At 35.6% G+C, this 20,473-nt stretch overlaps 1 protein-coding gene across 8 annotated transcripts in view; it reads left to right on the top strand.

Moving 5' to 3' along the window:
* The window catches only part of Siz (Brefeldin-resistant Arf-GEF family protein schizo), a 153,043-nt gene that overhangs the window by 116,939 nt on the left and 15,631 nt on the right, over positions 1-20,473 (top strand). For 3 of the 8 annotated variants that reach the window (XM_072015091.1, XM_072015095.1, XM_072015092.1), the window contains exon 2: positions 9,388-9,783. The exons of 4 other annotated variants lie outside the window; for them this stretch is intronic. In XM_072015091.1, coding sequence (XP_071871192.1) covers positions 9,593-9,783 — 191 coding nt within the window. In that variant the 5' untranslated portion in view covers positions 9,388-9,592. Of the gene's footprint in view, positions 1-9,370; positions 9,784-20,473 lie in introns of those variants that run through there. One more of the 8 variants, XM_072015093.1, reaches the window with a different exon arrangement.

Genomic DNA, 20,473 nt, shown 5'->3' with positions numbered 1-20,473 from the left:
TCCTTAAGTTTCGTAACTTTCTTCCCTTCTTCAACTCTAATCTTCAAAGTTAAACAATCAAATGTAAAATTTCACGCGTATTCCCTGGAATATTGATTTAATATAGGTAGGAATTTTATTTGATTATTTTCTGCAGCGCAGAGCTCTCTGGTTTTCGGGATATTTATCTTCTGATAGAAATCGAAAGATTCTACTTTTTTTCTTTTTCTTTTAAGCGGACAACGTATCAATAGCGACGATGGATCTGTCGAAAGTATCGTTTTTCAGTCTAGGTCGTCAGATTTAAATGAAAAAATGTCGGCTGTCGCCGCTAATGGACTTCCGGTGGGATGTACTGCTGAACGCCCAGCGAATTTAGATAACATTTAAATGGCAGATAACAGGAGAAATTGGAGACGTTTCGTTCCATGATCGTTTCGTTAAAAATTATTCGCGTTTTTTCATCTGGAAATTAAAATGAGCGAAAGTAAGGGACATGGGTAATAAATTCCAAAAAAAAAAAAAAAAAATGCATGCGACAGAATCGTCGAGTTACCTAATCGTATTCTATTATTTAAATAGCTGTTGCCTTACTCACTATGAAATATTTTGTAAATTGGAAATATTAATTCGATATATAAGAACGTACTGAAAATGAAATAAAATATAAATAAAAATAGTTATGAATAAATAAATTCTCGATTTAAAATTTAAAATTTCCATTGAAAAGAGAAAGAATCGATTTAATTTATCGAACATAAATAGTACGGTATAATATAGTATATTATGGTTTTTAAACCTATTTCAGGCTCACAGTCTATTACAAAAGAGGTTGCGGTAGATATCCACTATATATACAGGGTGTCTCCGAAATGATGGTACAAACGATCGGATGATGATTCTACGTCCAAAAATAAGTCGAAAAAGAAGAATAACATTTTTTCGTTTGGCAGTTGGTTTTCGAGAAAAATGAGTTTAAAGAACCGTCAGCTAAGCGCTTGCTAATCGCAAGTTTCGAAGTATTCGATTTCTCTTTCTGCTCGTGTTGATATAATGTCACGATCTGCTTCCTGTCATTACTGTTATCTTATTTCCATAGTGTCCGCGTTTGGAATGGTTTTATAAACGAGGATAAAACTGTTACTTTTTCAAAATCATTTTACTAACTTAGCGAGGATTTAAAATGTAAACCATGTGGATGCATAACACGTAGCTTTGCTCGTCCAATTAAATTATTATCAACACAAGGAAAAAGATAAATCGGATATCTCGAAATTTACAATTAGTACACGCGCACCAGACGCATCTTCAAACTTATTTTTCTCGGAAACGAAGCCTGCAATACCGCGGTATTCTCGCAGAAACGTTCAATTTCAAGCACTCGACAATTCGAGGCCGGTTGAATATTCCGTAGGCAAAGAAAATGTCATGAACTTTCATGATGTTTGACAGGGGTGGCGATATTTCGTACGCTTATACTTCGATACAAATACAGTATCTTTAATGCATAAGTAGTTTTGTTACAATTTTCGATTTCTACTTTTCGTAATATTTATTTACACGGAGTCAGAGTCAGCGTATTTTGCTCCGACTGCACAACTCTGCAGATAGCTTCCATAGGGCTTATTCCACGTACTTTCGAGCACCCTGTATATTCCTCTTACCCGTATTACCCGACATTTGTAGCGCAATACTTTGTAGCTAACTCTAAAGCCACGTCGACGAAATCCTTATTTACTCAGGGTCTTGTACGAGTTCAGCTGCTCTTCTCCAAGATTAGGTGTCGAAAATTGCTGCTTCGTTGCTCTTTTTTATTTCTCCAATCACATTCCGTGACGACTGTGCACCGTCGAAGCATCGTGAAAATGTTTATCGTGATACGATCGAAAGCTGTTCAAAAAGAATAATTAATTACAAAATCTATGGAAATTGTCGAATAATACAATTTGCTTTGCGATCATGAAAATTCTATCTTTATTCGAGTTTCTAATAAAAAAAAAAAAAATAGTCGATCATCGTTATTAAAATGCTCTGATACAAGCGCGCAAGTAAGAGAAGAAAGCTGCTAAAGGAACAACTACTAACATCGAAAGAATTAAAAGTGAATTCAGATTGGAATGCAAGTTTCGTTCAAATTTTCTAGGGGAACAGCACCGTGAAATGAATGATTTTGGAATAATTGGACATTAGTTTCGAAACAATTGGAAACGATCGAAATTGGAATCGCAATTCCATTCGAATTCGTACAAAAATCTTGCCTAAATATTGGAATGGATATTTAATACAATTTTCAATAATATCATATTAAAGATAAGATAATAAAACTGTGGTATTTAAAAATGCTTAAAAATATTTAAAAATATCGGTGATGTTGTCTTTGTCAGTTTTCTTATCATCGCTACTAAAAAGCTTCTCTAATGTGACAACAGGAACGAAAGCGAAATTATTCGACAGACGATTAGAAATAATTAGAATGAAAATATTAGATCGGCAACTAAGTGACTGCGGATTTTACCATTACCACCTAATGACAAAATCCGCAATCACTTAGTTGCCAACCCAATAGTAGGAATTCGAGCGTTATTCGACTTTCAGGGTACGAACAGCAGTTCTTTCTGAGAATTAAAAATATACCGGGCCTATGTTTCACGTCGTCGTTGACACAGTTATAAAAAATCATTCGCATGCAATTAGTTTATGCTCGTGTAACTAGAACGTGTCAGTGGATACCGTTTGTTCCTCTTTAGCGCGACTAGATCGAGGCCTCACGTACGAAAAATGCGTCGGAATAGCAATGAACCACCGTGTATTAACATTGGTAAAAGAAACTTCCTCTGTCTTTTAACTCTCAGCTATGTATATGGAAAAAAGAAAGAAAAGAAAATGTATATATTATTTCTCTTAATTAACATCATCATGTTGTGTCGTAATCGTTTGTTATATCGACATTTGTGGCTGTCACAACCTATGTGTGTGTGTGTGTGTGTATGTGCTCGCTCGATACGTTTCGTTTCTAAGTTAAAAAGCTTAAAGCTAAATCTCGATTCTCTATCTACCTAAATACAAATAGAGAAATAAAACGTATATTTCCTATTTCCGCTGCATAGTTGACGTGACAAGTTCTCTTCTGTTTTATATTTCAGTCCTTGTCCTATCGTCTTTGTGCACAGCTTAGTTAGCCGGCTAATCTTACCTGTGCAATAATTATTTTTATCGACAGCGGTATATTTAAGGCCAGGTAGTTCTTGTTGCTTCTATCGTTGTCACATCCTTATATTCTGCCAGTTCTTTCGTACGTCTCAAGGTATGAGCAGGTTGTTGCTACCTTCTTATCGTCTTCCTACAGTTTCTTCCACATATCTTCTATTATTATGATTCGCTGTACGTTGCTGTCTTCTGCTTCTTCCTGTAACGAGTTAGTATTTCCATATTCGATTTGCTGTAGTTTGCACCGTAGCTGGCTGCGTGACCCAGTTTCTCTTCTTTTCTGCTGCCCCCTTTGGTTCGTTATCTTCGGCCTTGCCCGCTAATTAAAACACAATTTCCCCATTTACAAAAACACTGGTAGTGATTGTATGAAATGTTAGAAAATTCGGAGATAATTAATTCATTTTTTAAGTAATTTTAGAAACTAGAAAAGGCAGCAAGATACTCTGCGATACGCAAGTTGCAGGGAGGATACTTTGAAAGACTTAATTTCCTTTCATCTTCTTGCTTTCCACTCTGTGTATTAATGACTTTATGAAAGAACACCGAATCATGTTAAAACCTTAATTCCTTGCTTCACTTCGTCACTCTGCGAAAAGAATTTAGGTAGTTGCTTGTTATTCGACGAAGCCTTCTTTCGGTTTCTTCGTTCCTTAAATCGCAAGATATTTAACACTAGAAATATTAGCGTTTCTACTTTCCTTATAGTTAATTCTCCTAAGTGTGCTCTCTGGTTATACTTAGAAATAGCAACGAATATCAACTTATTATTCTAAATGAAAGATAGGAAGACACCCAAGTTCCTTTAAAGGAACAAAATTACAAATAATTACACTTAATTATATTATTATAAAATAATAACTTTTATCAAATTTCCATTAGGTTTTTAGAACGTTAAATTGCCTTCCCGTCTTTTTTGTCCTCCTTCTCCATAAATCTGATCAAAGAGGAAAACGTTTGCCTTTGAAAGGAAAAAATTTCAAATAATTATACTGGTTAGTAATAATTATGTTTAATTATAATAATTACGAAACAATAACTTTCACCAATTTTTTGCTAACCTTGTACTTCTAGAATATTAAAATTGTCCTTTCTTTTCTCGCCGTTTGTTTTTTCTTTAAATCTGATCGGAGGAAGAAATATCTTCCTTTGAAATTAAAAGGTGGCAGATAATTATGCTTGTTAGTAATAACTATGCTGAAATATATTAACGTGGAATAATAACTTTCATCAACTTTTCGCTAACGTCTCTAGAATATTAATTAAATTGTTTTTTCTTCTCTCGTCGATTTTTTTTCTTCGTCAAACCTGATCATAGAAGAACGTTATATTTTTAAAGGAAGAAAATTCGTAAACGATTATACTTAATTGTAATAATTACGAAACAATAACTTTCGCCAATTTTTTGCTAACCTTGTGCTTCTAGAATATTAAAATTGTCCTTTCTTTTCTCGCCGTTTGTTTTTTCTTTAAATCTGATCGGAGGAAGAAATATCTTCCTTTGAAATTAAAAGTTGGCAGATAATTATGCTTGTTAGTAATAACTATGCTGAAATATATTAACGTGGAATAATAACTTTCATCAATTTTTCGCTAACGTCTCTAGAATATTAATTAAATTGTTTTTTCTTCTCTCGTCGATTTTTTTTCTTCATCAAACCTGATCATAGAAGAACGTTATATTTTTAAAGAAGGAAGATTCGTAAACGATTATACTTAATTATAATAATTACGAAATAATAACTTTCACCAATTTTTTGCTAACCTTGTGCTTCTAGAATATTAAAATTGTCTTTTCTTTTCTCGCCGTTTGTTTTTTCTTTAAATCTGATCGGAAGAAGAAATATCTTCCTTTGAAATTAAAAGTTGGCAGATAATTATGCTTGTTAGTAATAACTATGCTGAAATATATTAACGTGGAATAATAACTTTCATCAGTTTTTTGCTAACGTCTCTAGAATATTAATTAAATTGTTTTTTCTTCTCTCGTCGATTTTTTGTTTTCTTTTCTTCTTCAAACCTGATCATAGAAGAACGTTATATTTTTAAAGGAAGAAAATTCGTAAACGATTATACTTAATTGTAATAATTACGAAACAATAACTTTCACCAATTTTTTGCTAACCTTGTGCTTCTAGAATATTAAAATTGTCCTTTCTTTTCTCGCCGTTTGTTTTTTCTTTAAATCTGATCGGAGGAAGAAATATCTTCCTTTGAAATTAAAAGTTGGCAGATAATTATGCTTGTTAGTAATAACTATGCTGAAATATATTAACGTGGAATAATAACTTTCATCAGCTTTTTGCTAACGTCTCTAGAATATTAATTAAATTGTTTTTTCTTGTCTCGTTGATTTTTTGTTTTCTTTTCTTCTTCAAACCTGATCATAGAAGAACGTTATATTTTTAAAGGAAGAAAATTCGTAAACGATTATACTTAATTGTAACAATTACGAAATAATAACTTTCGCCAATTTTTCGTTAACGATGATGATTTCTAGGATGTTGAACTGTCTTAACGTTTCCTTTTTCTTCTTTTTATCGTGTTTTTCTTCGAACCTGATCAAAGGGGGAAATATAATACAGGAGTGTGTAACTGTTCAACGATTAAATAAAATATAAAAGAGTAATTACGGCGTCAGAAAACAACGAATACAATAAAGAGATTGTAATTATCGAATACAATTAAGTATCATAACCGGCACACTAATTACAAGAGCTGATGTTTTCACAGCGTGTTGCTGCCACGTGTAAGCGTGTTCGCCAGATATTACAGAGATTCAATTCGAGCGTTGTGTCGATTCACAAAATGCGATTAATTACAGGGAATAGCGCAGTGACGGAAAATTGTTTTCGTATAAATTAATAGCCGGTCGTTGAATCGAGCACAATGGCAAAATAATGAAATCGAAATTTCAACAATTGCTGTTATTATATTACACGGTAAATATTTGCATTGTTTCGCGTGCAATTATTTGTTTTTCTCGTTTCCATCTCTCCGGCATTTTGATTGTAAAAATCGGAACGTTCGTTCGACATTCTTTTTAATTACAGTATAATTATTACGAAGAAGCTTCGAGCTATTTCTTTCGAAATAACATTTAACACATCACGTGGATAACTCTTCATCGTCAAAGATATATCACAAATATTTGTAGCATTTTGTAGGAAATTGTGGGAGTTAAATTTACTTGCAAGAGAAATCGTTGCTAATGATATTCGATTGTAACAATTAGAAAGAACCCTGACATTCATCCAAAGGTTAATGGTTTCAAAAAAATAGACTACAAATATTAATAGCGTTTTTTTAAAAAATATCGTGACAGTAAAATTTACTCGGGACAAAAATGGTTGACAATAATATTCAGCTGTAATAATTAAAAAGAACCGGTAACATCCATTAAAACGCCAACTCTTTTAGAAATACATTACAACATTATTTGTGACGTTGCCTAGGAAAATCGTAATAGTAAATTGTATGCAGAATAGGAGATTTACTTATGAAAGTAATTCAGAGTCATTAACAATAATGCTCAACCATAAGATTCAAAAGGAAGCGTGATATTTCATAAATAAATCTTCGTATACGAGAATCGCATTAAAGCGGCGTCTCTTGATAAAACGAAGAAAAACGCTCGATATTCATAAAAAGATATCAGCCACTCTCTGGAAGCCATTAAATAATCGTTAAAGCTCGTGCTCGCTCGAAAGTCTTCAACCATATTCGAAACGGGATCACGAAAATCGATTGCGAAACAAAAAAAAAAGAATTTCATTTTCTCCGCCATCCGGCCCGTGTTTCGTGTCTGTACATATTAATCGCGATCGCCGTTAGAAAGTCGCTATTGGTTATCAATTAACCGGAAAGAGAGCCCAGTGAAAACGATCGAGCATCGCTTATTCATATTAACCAGTTCTCTTGAGACAGTGAGAGAGAGAGAGAGAGAGAGAGAAACAAAGTTAAAAGGAAGGAAATAGCCAGTCGTATGGAACAGTTGGAGGATCGTGAGAAATACATATGTAACACATAATTGTACGTTTTAGTATATCTTCTATCTTTTTCTTCTTTTTCTGTTTAATGATAATACTTCCCTGTTCGGGATACATGATTCAATATAACTCTAAGACGAGTGTATAAAAAAGTATATAAAATGATAAGAAATAAGAAAAGAACGTTTTCTTTTAACGTGGAGGATCTTAAAGCTTCTATATATTTTCGAAATTCAATTTGGCTTCCAAAATTTCTGATTTCTGTATCTCTTCTCGGCTCGTTTGTTACTCTGTTACTTTCCCCTTTTTCCCCATTTCAAGCATTCGATCGTACATTTTAGTAATATCTATAACATTACTAGACTGCGGATTTTTGTGGATTTATAGGGAATTTGAGAATACAAAATTGCACACAGTGCACGTAATACGAAAATATTGTATGTACGCAGCGCGTTTTACAATACTTGGTAGGTAAACCAGTTTTCTGCCGAGTTCATATGTTTTTCTTATTATATTCCTGAAAATATGAATCTGCATAAAATTCGCGGTCTAATTGTATTTGTTTATCGCTCTTATTAAATGTAAATGTAAATGATGTCTTTTTATACCTCTGATTCTATTAACTTTCTTTTGCTCGATACTCTCATGTGGACTTTTCTCGATTAAGCTATAAACAAACGGATAAATCCAAGATGGTTATCATTCTATGGACCCCGTGTTTTATTATGAATCGCATCGGTGTTGTAGGTCCATTAAAATAGTAAAACATGTTTCCCTCAATAGAGAAATAACACTATGCTTTTATAAATCTAATGTGTTGCTTCTATGACGATACTCATCAATCATGGTAATAGGGAATTTTGTTATTCTAGTAGTTTTCCGTTGTTCACGCTTTGATTAGGAATCGTTATGATTAATGTGAATTAGGCGGTGTGGAAAAAGTGTGGCGTCTTTTGCCTATAAATATTATATAGAGGTATAATTACTTGTATTTATAAAAATACTATATGTATATTTATATTAATGGAAGCTTTGGTCTATGAATATTGTATAAAAATATAGTTATATTTATATTAGAAAGAATAAGTGAACTCTTGTTATGCAAACTGTTTGTCCCTAGACTGGCCCAGAAAAATACAATTCCACTATATAGGGAAAATTAGACGCATAAAATTCCCCCGGATCGTGGTGATATATTAATATCACCATCATAATTTTGTCATAACAAATATCATAATTTTCGTATGAATTTTTGTCGGTGCTCGTTAATTTCGGTCCATGAATAGTCTTCTTTTTAAAAATACTTCTCGTAATTGTCTTTCTCGACTATTCTAAAGGATTTCTTCACGAATATCTTCTCGATTGGGGCAAATTGTAATCAGCTCTCTCTGATTTCACTATCATTGGTAAACAGTTAGTAAAAATAGGTTAACGAGCAACAGATTCGAGCCTCACTAGCCGTGATATATCCAAGATACTAACAAGCAGGACAATTTTCGTGGTAGCCAGTTCTAGGTTCATATGGTTTAAGGCTTTCGTCGATCCATCTTACTCCGATTTAACGAACTTCTACACCTAGGAAATCCCTAGGCGCGCAATTAATCAAATCACCCCGTAGCTGCGAACCAACTACTAAGATACTTACCACGATTAAAATTTCAAGCTAGTCACTGCTGCTCAAGATAGTCGGAGTCAAACTTCAGACTTCCCTAGATCGGGCTGGAAGTCCTGCCAACTTTAATCACGACGGATTCATCGTTCCTTCTTGAGCATTTATTTCAAAGTTGCCAGACATTTCGTTGCTTTCATACTCCCTTTTCTTGGAAAATGATTTTTCTTAATTCTTCGAAACGACAAACTTGAGAAATTGCCATTTAAAGAATTCAACACGAAATACAAATTTCTTTCGAATTCAGTGAATTTAGAGAATTTCTTGTTCAAAAGATTCCACGAATTTTTTATTTACAAAATCTCAAGAATATTCTACTTAAAAAGTTTCGAAATTCTCCGCCCAGAAAAGCTTCAAAATTTTCTATTTGCATAGTTCCAACATTTCTTGTTTAAGAAACTCAACAATTTTTGATATAAAAGACTCCAAGACCCATTTATCGCAGATATTTCGAAATTTTTTATATGAAAGTTCAAACATTTCGAAGAATTGTTTACCTAGACAGTTTCAAAGTATTTCTTTATGTTTTTCCAACGGGTGCAGGTCTATTGGATACCGAAATGTATCTCGGATAAGTAAGACGCTTCCGACATTCGCGAGACAAACCAAAGAGCTTTGTGATAGTCAGTAATTAAAAAAAACTGTGGAATATTTGAAAAGGATAGTGGAGAAAGATGAGAACGGGAGTGAAAATAGCGAGACCACGTGGTCCTGTGATTCAAGTGATTGGTGATCAGTGAAAGCAATCATGTTTACGATGATCGAACCGAGGGGCGACAGGGTGGCCAACACCCAGACAAAACATCACTGTTACCAAGTGATCAGGACCACAAGGGTGCACCAGAGTTCCAGAAGCTCGAGAATGGTCACCGTTCAGGAGAAGGTGATCAGATCGCGGCTACAGTTGGGCTATTCCACGCCTACCAACTTCATCAACCGGTACTTATCATATATCTTGATATAAATATATTATACAAGGTATTGATGGTGACTATTATTATTCTTGTCGCTATCTATTATTATAATTTCGGGCTATTATTATCACTATTGTAATTATAATGGTAACATTGTTACTATTTTTATTTTTATTATTATTATTGTTGTTGTTTTCGGGTTAAATTTTTTGGATGATAAAAATGAAATACGACGGGCGAAAGATTGGCAAATTTTCTCAAATCTGAACATAATTTTACGATAACGGGACGCGTAAATTATCTATCATTTCTGGCGTTTGATCTTGCCCCTAAAAAAATTACTAGACCAGCCAGCAAAAAGTAACTAAGAAGTAACTATAACAACGATCCAACAGGGAATCCCGTGTAACTCTGGTCTCGGTGAAATTATATCGAAAAAGACGTAGTCTAGTAATCGAGCAATATGTTGGACAACCATAAATAGATTTTATAATTTTTTGATTACCGTTCCTAGGTGGTAGAAGCGTATTTTAATTCATGGTTCACTTCCGGACGATGGCTCGTTCCGAGCCCGCCGTACACCGCTCGCGTTACGCAAACAGTTTCCGGCTATTTTATGGAAATTTTTCATCTGGAGAACCCTTACTAGACCGAGCTCCGCGTTGCGACTTATTCGCGTTAATTATATGCATAAAAGGGAACAGAATATCTGTCTAGCGTGGATCGTGTTCCCACGCGGCGTTCTACAGCGTAAATCTTCTCTCGAAACACGATGAAATATTCCGAGAAATTTTATCTCCTACGAGCTACCTACGATGTAGCAGGGTCTCTGGTGAGAGAGGAAGATCGTTGTCGGCCGACTATTGCGGTTAGCAGAATGTGTGTTCGAGCGACAGGCACCGGTATCGCGAATAAATTCAATTGCGTTAAGTTTCATCTTGATTCTTTCAAGTATAAACTTGTTAAGAGATTCGATATCCCTTATTTATAAATTCTATATTTTGGTATTCTGTAATTTAAAGTAAAATATGGAGATTGAAAAGGATCTTTAAACAATGGTCTTTATTTTAAAGTGTACCGAAGAGAAAAAAAGATCATTTTCTCAATCAGGAATCATTATTGAGTAATTGAATGTAATAACAATGCAGAGGGAATGTGCCACTCAATCGTTGAACTTCTATTACCAAAAATAGAAATCTGACTGGATCGTATTAGATTAGTTGCGATGTTTTCAAAACGCGTACACTTTCAAAGACTCTCTATTTGATCAGATAAATCTCGCATTCATAATCCGAGTCAAGTATTCTTCCATTTCTACCTCGTAATCGTTAGAAAATTGCCTTCATTAGAAATTTCTCCGTCCAAATAGTTCATTGAAGAGGACAGAAGAGATATTGGCCGAATGGAGGATGCATCTCAAGGTTAACGCAACGAGGCCGTCAAGTTTCTATTTTTAGTAATATGAGATCAACAATCGAGTTATACCCTATTATATGATTATCGCGTGTGCTTAACATATACAGGGAAACCTGTATATTATCGTTACATTCAGTTACTTGGTGGTACCTAATTAAAAAAATGAATTTCTTCCTTTTACTACATTTTTAAATAAAAATCAAATTTTCTTCATTTATTTTTGTATCTTTCACTTTTCAGCTTCCTAATTTCGCCAGATATTCTAATTCCACCCAGACAAGCAGAAAAATAAGCTAAATAAAAATAGTTCTATATGTATTTTCTATATTTTTCAAATTCGACATTCCAAGTTAACATCTCGAAGATTTGGTTTCCTTGGCTATCGAATTTCTTAAATTCTCTAGGATATTTCTTTCTTTTCCCCTATGTCTTAAGTTTCACGTTATGAGTTAAGCTCGTTTCCCCATATATCTAAATTCCCTAGAATTCCCTATTTATAGAATAGATCTCTGAATTTCCTTTTGCTCATACTAAAGTTTCTAATTATTTCAAATAAATCACGAACTGGGCCTATCGAAATCAACGGATGAAAAATCTGACGAAGCAAGAAAGAGACTCATTTATCTATGAATTTGAGAAAGCTTAAATATCGGAGGAAGCAACGGTGGTTCGTTGGCTTCTATCACGCGGAAGAAGCCACGCACGGTGTCTCGAATTCATTAAAGGAATTATTAAGGCGTGCTCTCCATTACTGCAAGCCCGCTTCTCCATCTCGACTAATTATCATCGAGCAATTAACAACCGTTGATTGCCATTAACGGTGCAAGCGCGTGTTAGATTCGAACGATCCCCCGTATGCATGAAATAATTTCCTCCCGTAGCACGCGAGCTACTGCTGCTGCTGCTCTCTCGAGCAAAACTGAGGGAAAAACGGGGGAAATCCTGGAAAACTTTCGTTCGATATTTCGTAGAAAAATATTTTTAAATACATTCTTTATATCGTTAAAAAAGCTTGTATCGCGTAAATATTTCGAATTTCATTAGAGTTAACGAAACTTTGTGGGACTAGGGAATTTTTTAATTTACCACACTGCAGATGCGCTATACTAAATTGCTCAATTTTTACCGTATAAATTTCATGCGAATACTTTTAAACATATTTTTCGTTACGAGTTGATTTCGAATCTTATCGCATCGGAGTTTATGAAATTCCATGAAATTCCAGCGATTTTAATTCATCGCTCTGAAAATGTGGATTTTACGATAGGACAAATAAAAGCTTCATTGAGATATTTTTTCATATTTTCCCCATCTCCATAGAGGCTTTGCGTCACGAAATGATTTTGGATCTTATCGCATTCATAAAACTAGGGAGTTTTTCGATCTAATATCAGAGATTCCTAATTTATCCCGGCTAAAAACATGATCTCTCGTAAATATGAACGAAACATCGATTTCTTCCGCAAATAGAAAAATCAGTCGAGAATATGTATTCATATGAAAACAAATCGTCCTTCGTCTATGATTAGCGTACATCTGATTATTGATTGCGCATCTGCAACGTCTATGAAACTATAAATACGAAGCATCCAAAGTTTCATTGACAAGCAACTATGAAATAACACTTTGGACAAAAATCCAAAGGTAATTTCTTTACTCTTACCATTTCAAAACATTCCATAAAAAAGAATACAACTTTACTTTTCAACATCTTGCTTCTCTTAACTTAAACGCTTGTTTTCTCTTCGAAACTCTCACGGGCGCCTCTTCCTCTCTTTTTTTTTCCTCTTTTCATTTTTTAAATTTGCGTTAGATTTTCCCAGAGAAACACGCAAAGGGAATGGAACGAAAGAGAGGAGAATTCTCGTGAGCACGACGAGCACACACGCGAATGCACTCTGCACGACCTGCACGGCGCCGTTTAATTACTTGACGTTAATCTCGCGATGCGCGTAACGAGCCGCGCGATTTCGCGAAAAATTGCTGGCTTCTCTAGCGGCTTTTCCACCAGCTTTCAATGAGCGCCGGCTCTTCAAACCCGACTATATATCTTTTAAGTCGCTCCTTGGCATATTGAACACTGCCAAATAGAATACACAAATTTGAGATTGTGAAAGAGAGAGATTGGAAGATAATGGATTGGAAGTATTAGAGAATTGGAAAATAGAAAGTTCGAAAGACACGGAAGTTAAACAACGAGAAAATAGAAATATTGGAGTGATAGGAAAATCGATTTGTTTGTTTTATGTCGTGCATCGTGCTTTAGAAATTGTGATAAAAGTTGCTCGTAAAAGTTAGTCGATTGAAAACGTTTGAAGTAGTTTGTTTGAACGATTTGCAGCAATTTTTACTCGACATAACATTCGATAATTAATTATTGACCATCATGCGAAAATCATAGGCACTGTAGCATGCGATGTGTTTACATGTTTAAATAAACGACGAACAATAAGAGAAATAAAACTTGGAGAAAAGAGTGGAATCAAGTTTTCTTCACTCGTATTAAGATCAGAATCTTTCAAGAATCTAACAAGTCTCTAAACAAAGGAAAGAAGGAAGAGGGTTGAGGTTGAGGTTTCTGAAACTTTGAAACTTCAAAACTAACCACTACACCCTGCTCCTAAATTGAACTAGACGAAGTGTCTGTTCCAAGCAAGGGACGTCGACTAGAACGAAAAAAGGAAGGAAGAGAGCGAACGAAGAGGAAAAAAATGCAGGAGGAAACATAGTAGAGGCTTCTATGGCGCGTGTCCAAGTGGCAGCTGATGCACTCCACCTGAAGCCTACGCGTCTGAGAGTTTTGTCTTCGTATAAACGCACGAGTGGCCCCGTGCTAGACTATCTTTTTCAACCCTCCTCTCTGTCTACATTGTCCATCTCTCACCTTCCCCTTCCCCCAGCTCCGCTATCTAGACGCTAGACTAGCGTCGAAGTCAACCGACGCTCTAAAACAATAGAGAAGTCGCCTCCGAGGATTTATCGAGGGAGCAAACAGCGAGCAACCTCGGTGAAAGAGCGTTTGTTTTCCCCGACGTATTCATTTTCCATCGAGACTATTTTCACGCTCGTGAATGCAACATTTCCCATTGTGTCGTAGCTATTCTCACCTTTCACGCGACGATAGAACGTGAAGAAATGATTTTTGGGAAATTACTGAATAGATCATACGTATACCATTGCTAGGGAATTAAGCTGCTGCAGTTTGTCACTAGAGATTGTTTGGAGCTGTTTGCGTATGTTCAAAGAGACTCAGATTTTTAAAATGCATTATTCGAGGTCTTATTACCGCTGAAAATACAAGTACAAGCTGTTTATAAGAGATTATTGGAAGAGATACTATTATAGAATGAAGGATATGAAAATACTAGACATACGTGCATAAGACAACTATCGAGATATGGGCTAGGGATATACTGGATATGGAATATAGGGGAAAAGATAGGGAATACGAAATATTAGATGCGGGACGAACGTGTGCTGCAAAAGTAAGGATAAAAAATATTTCTTAGAGATACAGGATCTACATATGGGATAGAGATATGGGATTTAGAATATGAAAACATTAAAATATGGGATATGCAATGGAGACACGAAATCTAGAAAGTAAGACAAAAGATATAGGTTAGGAATACTAGTTATGGCGTATAGGATATGAGGTATATGAAATATGAAATGTAGACTATGAAAATGTGTACCATAGAGCTTATGATCATGTGCAAAGTATAACAGAGGGTTTAATCGGTAACTTTTCAGATATTAGACACGGAACATTGAGAAAAAATTGCAGAAAATAGAGTATTTATGTGCAAGACATGGGATGTAAGATATACTCGTAGAACGTAGAAGATAGGATAGAATTCGCCGAACAACAACTTGTCTACGACATCAAGAACGATATTTTCCGCTTATACCAGGTTGAGAACCACCGCTATAGACCAAACATTCACGCGATTTTATTACGAGCAAACCTAACCTATGGTCCTCTAGCGCCTGCAAGCTCAAAAGACACTCGAATTTCACGCTTAGTCCCCATAGTATCGGATCTTAAAAATGCAAAGCAGTGGTAACTGAAGTAGAAATTCAACGAGACTCGGTAACAAACGAATCCTCTCTAGAAACGATCGTACCTTAGAGGGCGGTCTATCGTTCGCTGGTAGAGAAATAAATTGAAGGCAGGATGGTATTAAAGCCTCGCAAGAGTCGAAACATCTGCCTGTCGGCTGTTGCAGGGCTCGTGCCACACGGTGCACGCGTGTAACGTGTGTGTACGTACACAACAAAGTGGCACGAAACGTGCACCTGGCTTCGTGTTTTTTAAGCAAAGTAGCTGCGCCAGTCAAACACGTATCCTCTCCCTGGTTTTTCAGCCGCTCTTGTTCCTCCTCTTCAATGGAGCACTTTATGGGAATACGTACGCGAAGCGTTTACGTGGCCCGTTGCTCGTCCTTTTATCATCGATGAATGCGCCACGAAACGCGTTAAGTAACTCCGGTTAATTCCCCGGTGAAATACACCGAGTGGCCCTTCCGGTTACGACGATCCATCTCAGAACTTTGATTGTTTGGCGACGTTGAAGGATGCGACTATGTCTAATTGCGTCTGCTTCATTCATTTGTAGGATTAGATTAGAGTGATGGAAGATTGAGAAATTACAGATAATTCGCGAGGAGATCCACCGGCTGATCCTACCGGTTTTAAATGCTTTGATGAGCCACTGCAGATTGTCTAATTGTATGATTTCTATATGTCTAATTGTACCTAATTCGTTCATTCGTTGAACTAGGTAACTGAGTTAGCTTTTATGTAGAATTATGGTAAGGGAAGATTGAAAAAATTATAATTAATAATTATAAAAAATTATAATTCGTGGAAAAATGCACCGGCCGACCGTTCCGGTTACCATAAGCCATTTGAGGTTTTTGATATTTGGGGATGTTGAGATGTGACCATGTCTAATTGGATCTAATTCGTTCATATATAGAGATTCATTCCATTGGCATAGATTTAGAGTTGTCTAAGGACATTGGAGTTTTCCTATCTGCACTGTTAGATTGACATAACAAAAAGTTGAAAAATTATATTAAAGATTTTTAGGAACTTTCAATCTTTCACTGGGATAAATCACAGTTGCCAGTGGACGTTGAAACTTCTCTAATTTAATTGATTAGTTTGTAATTAATTAACTTCCATAGCTAAAATCTAAAACACTGTATAGAGTTTTTTTGAGATTCCTTTTCTCCAAACGTCTCCGTATCAAATCTGATAGTTTGTAAATTTAGATTTAAAAGACTGAAGGCTGTAAAATTGTATTGAATATTTTTGCAAGCTCGATCAAAAATGTATTCTTATAGAGTTTGTTTTTTAATTTCATTAACTAGAAAATTTTCTTTATTCTTCACTGTGCTCTACCTTATTAAAATTGTGCAATGCTGCGAATTTTATACAATATCTTCTTGAACTTCAAAATACGTCAGCGATCAGACAATAAATTAACCGTTGAATTTTGAGAGATGTTGCATTCTCAGGATGTGCGTGCCGCTTGAAGTACACGTGATCGTGAGTGTGCACGTTTTAAATACAATTCCTTGGGCAGCTTTTCCTGCAATTACGTTTCATATAAGACAACCACAAGTGGAACGGCTGGGGAGGAGAGAAAAATGTAGTTCCCTTTGGTGGGAAAGAATAGTGTGAAAGTGACGCGGTGACGTCTCTTTGTTCGCGAGGAAATGAATTCTCCTCCCTTGGAATTTAACGAGAAATAGCGTAGACAGTTGTGTTAGGAAAAATCGAAAGATAAGAAATAAGAGAGAAACCGAAGAACGTAAATAGCGAGGAAAAATAAGAAGCGAGTGGAAACTCAAGGAACTGAGTAATGGGAAAAATTGCGAAATAAGAAATTGACGAACGATAGGAAGAAATTTATAGAAAAGGAAGCTGACACTAGAGAATGAAGGAAACTTGGAAATTAGCCAGATAGAAGAGATAGAAGATACGAGGTTCACGAATTTGAAAAGTTCGAGGTCAAGGCATTTAGAAATTAGAGACGCTAGGAAAATTAAAAGATTAAAGGTTCCAGAAATAAGAAAGTGAAAGATCGGAGATTTAAGACACAAAGAGATTAGAGAATTGAGATCTCGAAAAATACAGGATCGGAGAATTGTAAAGTCCAAAGAGGTAGAAGTTTTGGAAAATTTGAGATTCGAAAGTTGAAGGATTGGGAGATAAGGGATTCGAGAGACATAGAAGTAGAAATATAGACATATAAGAAATTGAGATATGCAGAGATTTTAGAATAATGAAATGAGAAAATCGGGAAGCAGACAGATTGAATACTGAAAAAATAAGAGAATGACAGAATCGACAAATAAAGGAGCAGGAAATTTCTTTTATAATTTTTTTATTTTTATCTTTCCACTTCTAAACCTATTTCCAATATAAATTTTCTTCCTCTTGAAAAATATTCTTACACGTTAAAATTAATTAAAATAAACACGTCCTGTTAGAGAATATTCAGATTGAAAATTCCGCTTTCTCCGCTTCTTTTTCAATAAAACAAAAGCAAGAAAACGTAGGTCGTCCGATTATCGATGACTCAGCCAGTCCCTCGCAAAATCCAATCAAGGAGGAAACTTCTCAGACTTCGCGTAGCCTAGCGTACAAACCATAATCACATATGCTTATCCTTCCACATCTTGGACCCTTACGTAAGTCGCTTAATTGAACGCTCATTGCATAAGGTGTGGAAGGTTGAGTGTCACGGTCATCATCGTCATCATCATTATCGATTCCCTTTCTCTCGTGTACCTGCTGACACACATGTGAAAGCCGATACGTGTTTTCCAGGGCTGCTTGAAAAGATATATCCCTTTACTCCTCTCTGCACTTCTGACGGAATAACGAAGCTTCATCAGGGTATACACGCCATTTATCTCAGAGTGTCTCTTAACCCATTTCACGGTCCAACTAATTTCGATTCCTCGATGTTACGTGCCTCTCTATTCCTTTGCTCGAGTAATTAATTTGCAAAACGAGAATTTCTTTTCTCCTTTTAATCGAAACTTTAGAACGAACAAGATCGAGTCAATTTTTTACTTTCCGACCCTCGTCCAATCCTCAATGTTCCAACCTCATAAATAATCTCGATAAAAAATTAATATACGATGGAATAGATCGATCTATTGTATTTATTGTAATTGTAAATGGTTTTAATATTCTTTGTTCATCGTTGTGCGTGTATTCGTCTATCCTGGAAAGCACACGCCTACTGATATCTATATGATGAATACGAAAAATCTTTTAAAAAATTTAGTGTTTTTCCATGGATTTATTCCAATCGATCTATTTTATTTATTGTAATTGTAAATGGTTGTAATATTCTTTGCTCATCGTTGTGCGTGTATTCGTCTATCCTGGAAAACATACTGATATCTATATAATGAAACAAATCCTGGTATCTTAAAAATACACGAAATAAATACATGAAGTAGATCTGATAGATCTGTATCAAATGTATAATCCATAATATTAATCTAAATAATTGTTGTCAATATAATACACCTATTAGTACGTACTTAGAGTATTCAAAGAAAAATTCTGACAGGAAGAAGCGAAGATAATATTAATCATATTGGCTGAGTCAATCAAATTGTACAGATATTTAAGAAAGAGGAATAGTACAAGAAAATTTACCTAATCTTCTTCCTCTTATAAGCAATTGTTTCTCTAAATAATATTTTGGAGAAATAGAATTCCTTCGAGCAATCTCTGCACTGTGTTCAAAGGATAGTTGAATAAAAAGAAGGGGAAGATCGATTAAGGAACAGAAGGTTGCACACCACTGTGGAGGCCGGTGTGCACGTGTTCTTTTACCCTCTTGTCCCTCCAGTGTCACTGATTTCCGATTCTCCAGGACGAAGAATGCCCCTGGCTGCCAGCTGCTCGCGATCCTCCATCACCTCAGTCCACCTTACGATCGTCAGACTATCACGATCCTTGGTGCAGTTCGCATCGAACCGTGTTCCTTCTTCTGCATCCAATCACCTCAAACAATCGGTGAAGTCATCGTGTAGTCCAGTGGAAATTACGCGTTAAAAAGTTCGGAGAAAATCGTCTGTTCCGTGGAGTGAACATTGAACCTGAAAAGGAAACCTAAGGCTAATACGAAAAATAGATGTTTTAAAAAGTTTAAAGTGTTTTTCAATGGATTTATGGATTTGACGTGAACATAATCTAATGGAAAGCAACATAATCTAATCTAAATTGGAACGAAGTTTCACACTGAAAAATACGCTCTTCTCGGTTGGAAGATTTGCAAGAAATGTAAAATTGTGTCGAGATGTAGGACCGTTAGGAATTTTGAAAAGTTTCACAGACCCAGTCCAAGCTATAACTCAACAACCGCTAAAACTCGATCCTCGACACATTCCAAGAAACTGATACGTCTAATCCGAACGAAAACCTTTCCAATCGTCGCGCTTTTACCTTCGAACGATTGCGAAATTTCTACAAACCCGAAAACCTAGAAAATCCTAGCGCGCTTGTTCTTCCATCAAGTAAGAACAGACCAAACGTACAGTCCCATCAATTTCATCCCTCAAAAATATACCAACTTTCCAAAAGCTTAAATTTTCCATCTTCTTCCTGTAACGAAGTGTTTAACGATTAAATAAATAAATAAATAAAAAAATACAGAAGAATCAAAGATCGAAAGATTAATTAATAAAAAGAGTAATCAATTGTTGAAGTTACAAATGTGCTGGTGTACAAGAGACACGTTGTTCTGACTGGGTAAATTTAAGGGAAACCGTGGAACCAGTGCAGCGTGGTAAAAGGAAGGATCAAGATGGTGGTCTGCGTGGCAGGATTTCTCACGGGGTAGGTGGTTATCCAACAATCGTACGGGGGTGAATTTCGAGGGATGATTCACCGCGTGTGATTCACGAGCGCGAAACGGTCCCTTGAATGGTAATTGCCGGCAGCTGTCGGCACAGAAGTGGCGTTTTTCGTCGTGAGTTTCCGAGCATTCGCCGAGCGATGTTTCGTCAGAGTTGCGGTTGGCAGGCTTATTTTTGGTAAATTCTCCACTCGCTCCACAGATCCCATTTGCAGCTGGAAAATTCTAGTTATCTTCGGTGGATTCGTATCTATTTTGTCAAGTTGTTCGAACGGCGGAGAAAAAGAAAAAAAAAAAAAAAAAGAAAGAAACGACAAGTTTCAATTTGTATTTACAGTCTACGGTGAAGCCTTTGAATTTCGGATGTTTGTCGAGTGAAATGTAATTTAGTTCGGGGGAGGAAAGA

Source organism: Bombus fervidus, chromosome 13 (genome assembly GCF_041682495.2).
Source record: "Bombus fervidus isolate BK054 chromosome 13, iyBomFerv1, whole genome shotgun sequence".
NCBI classification, from domain to species: Eukaryota; Metazoa; Arthropoda; class Insecta; order Hymenoptera; family Apidae; genus Bombus; species Bombus fervidus.
The sequence above is the reverse complement of the archived record's forward strand: the minus strand, read 5'-3'. Positions and strand labels throughout refer to the sequence as shown.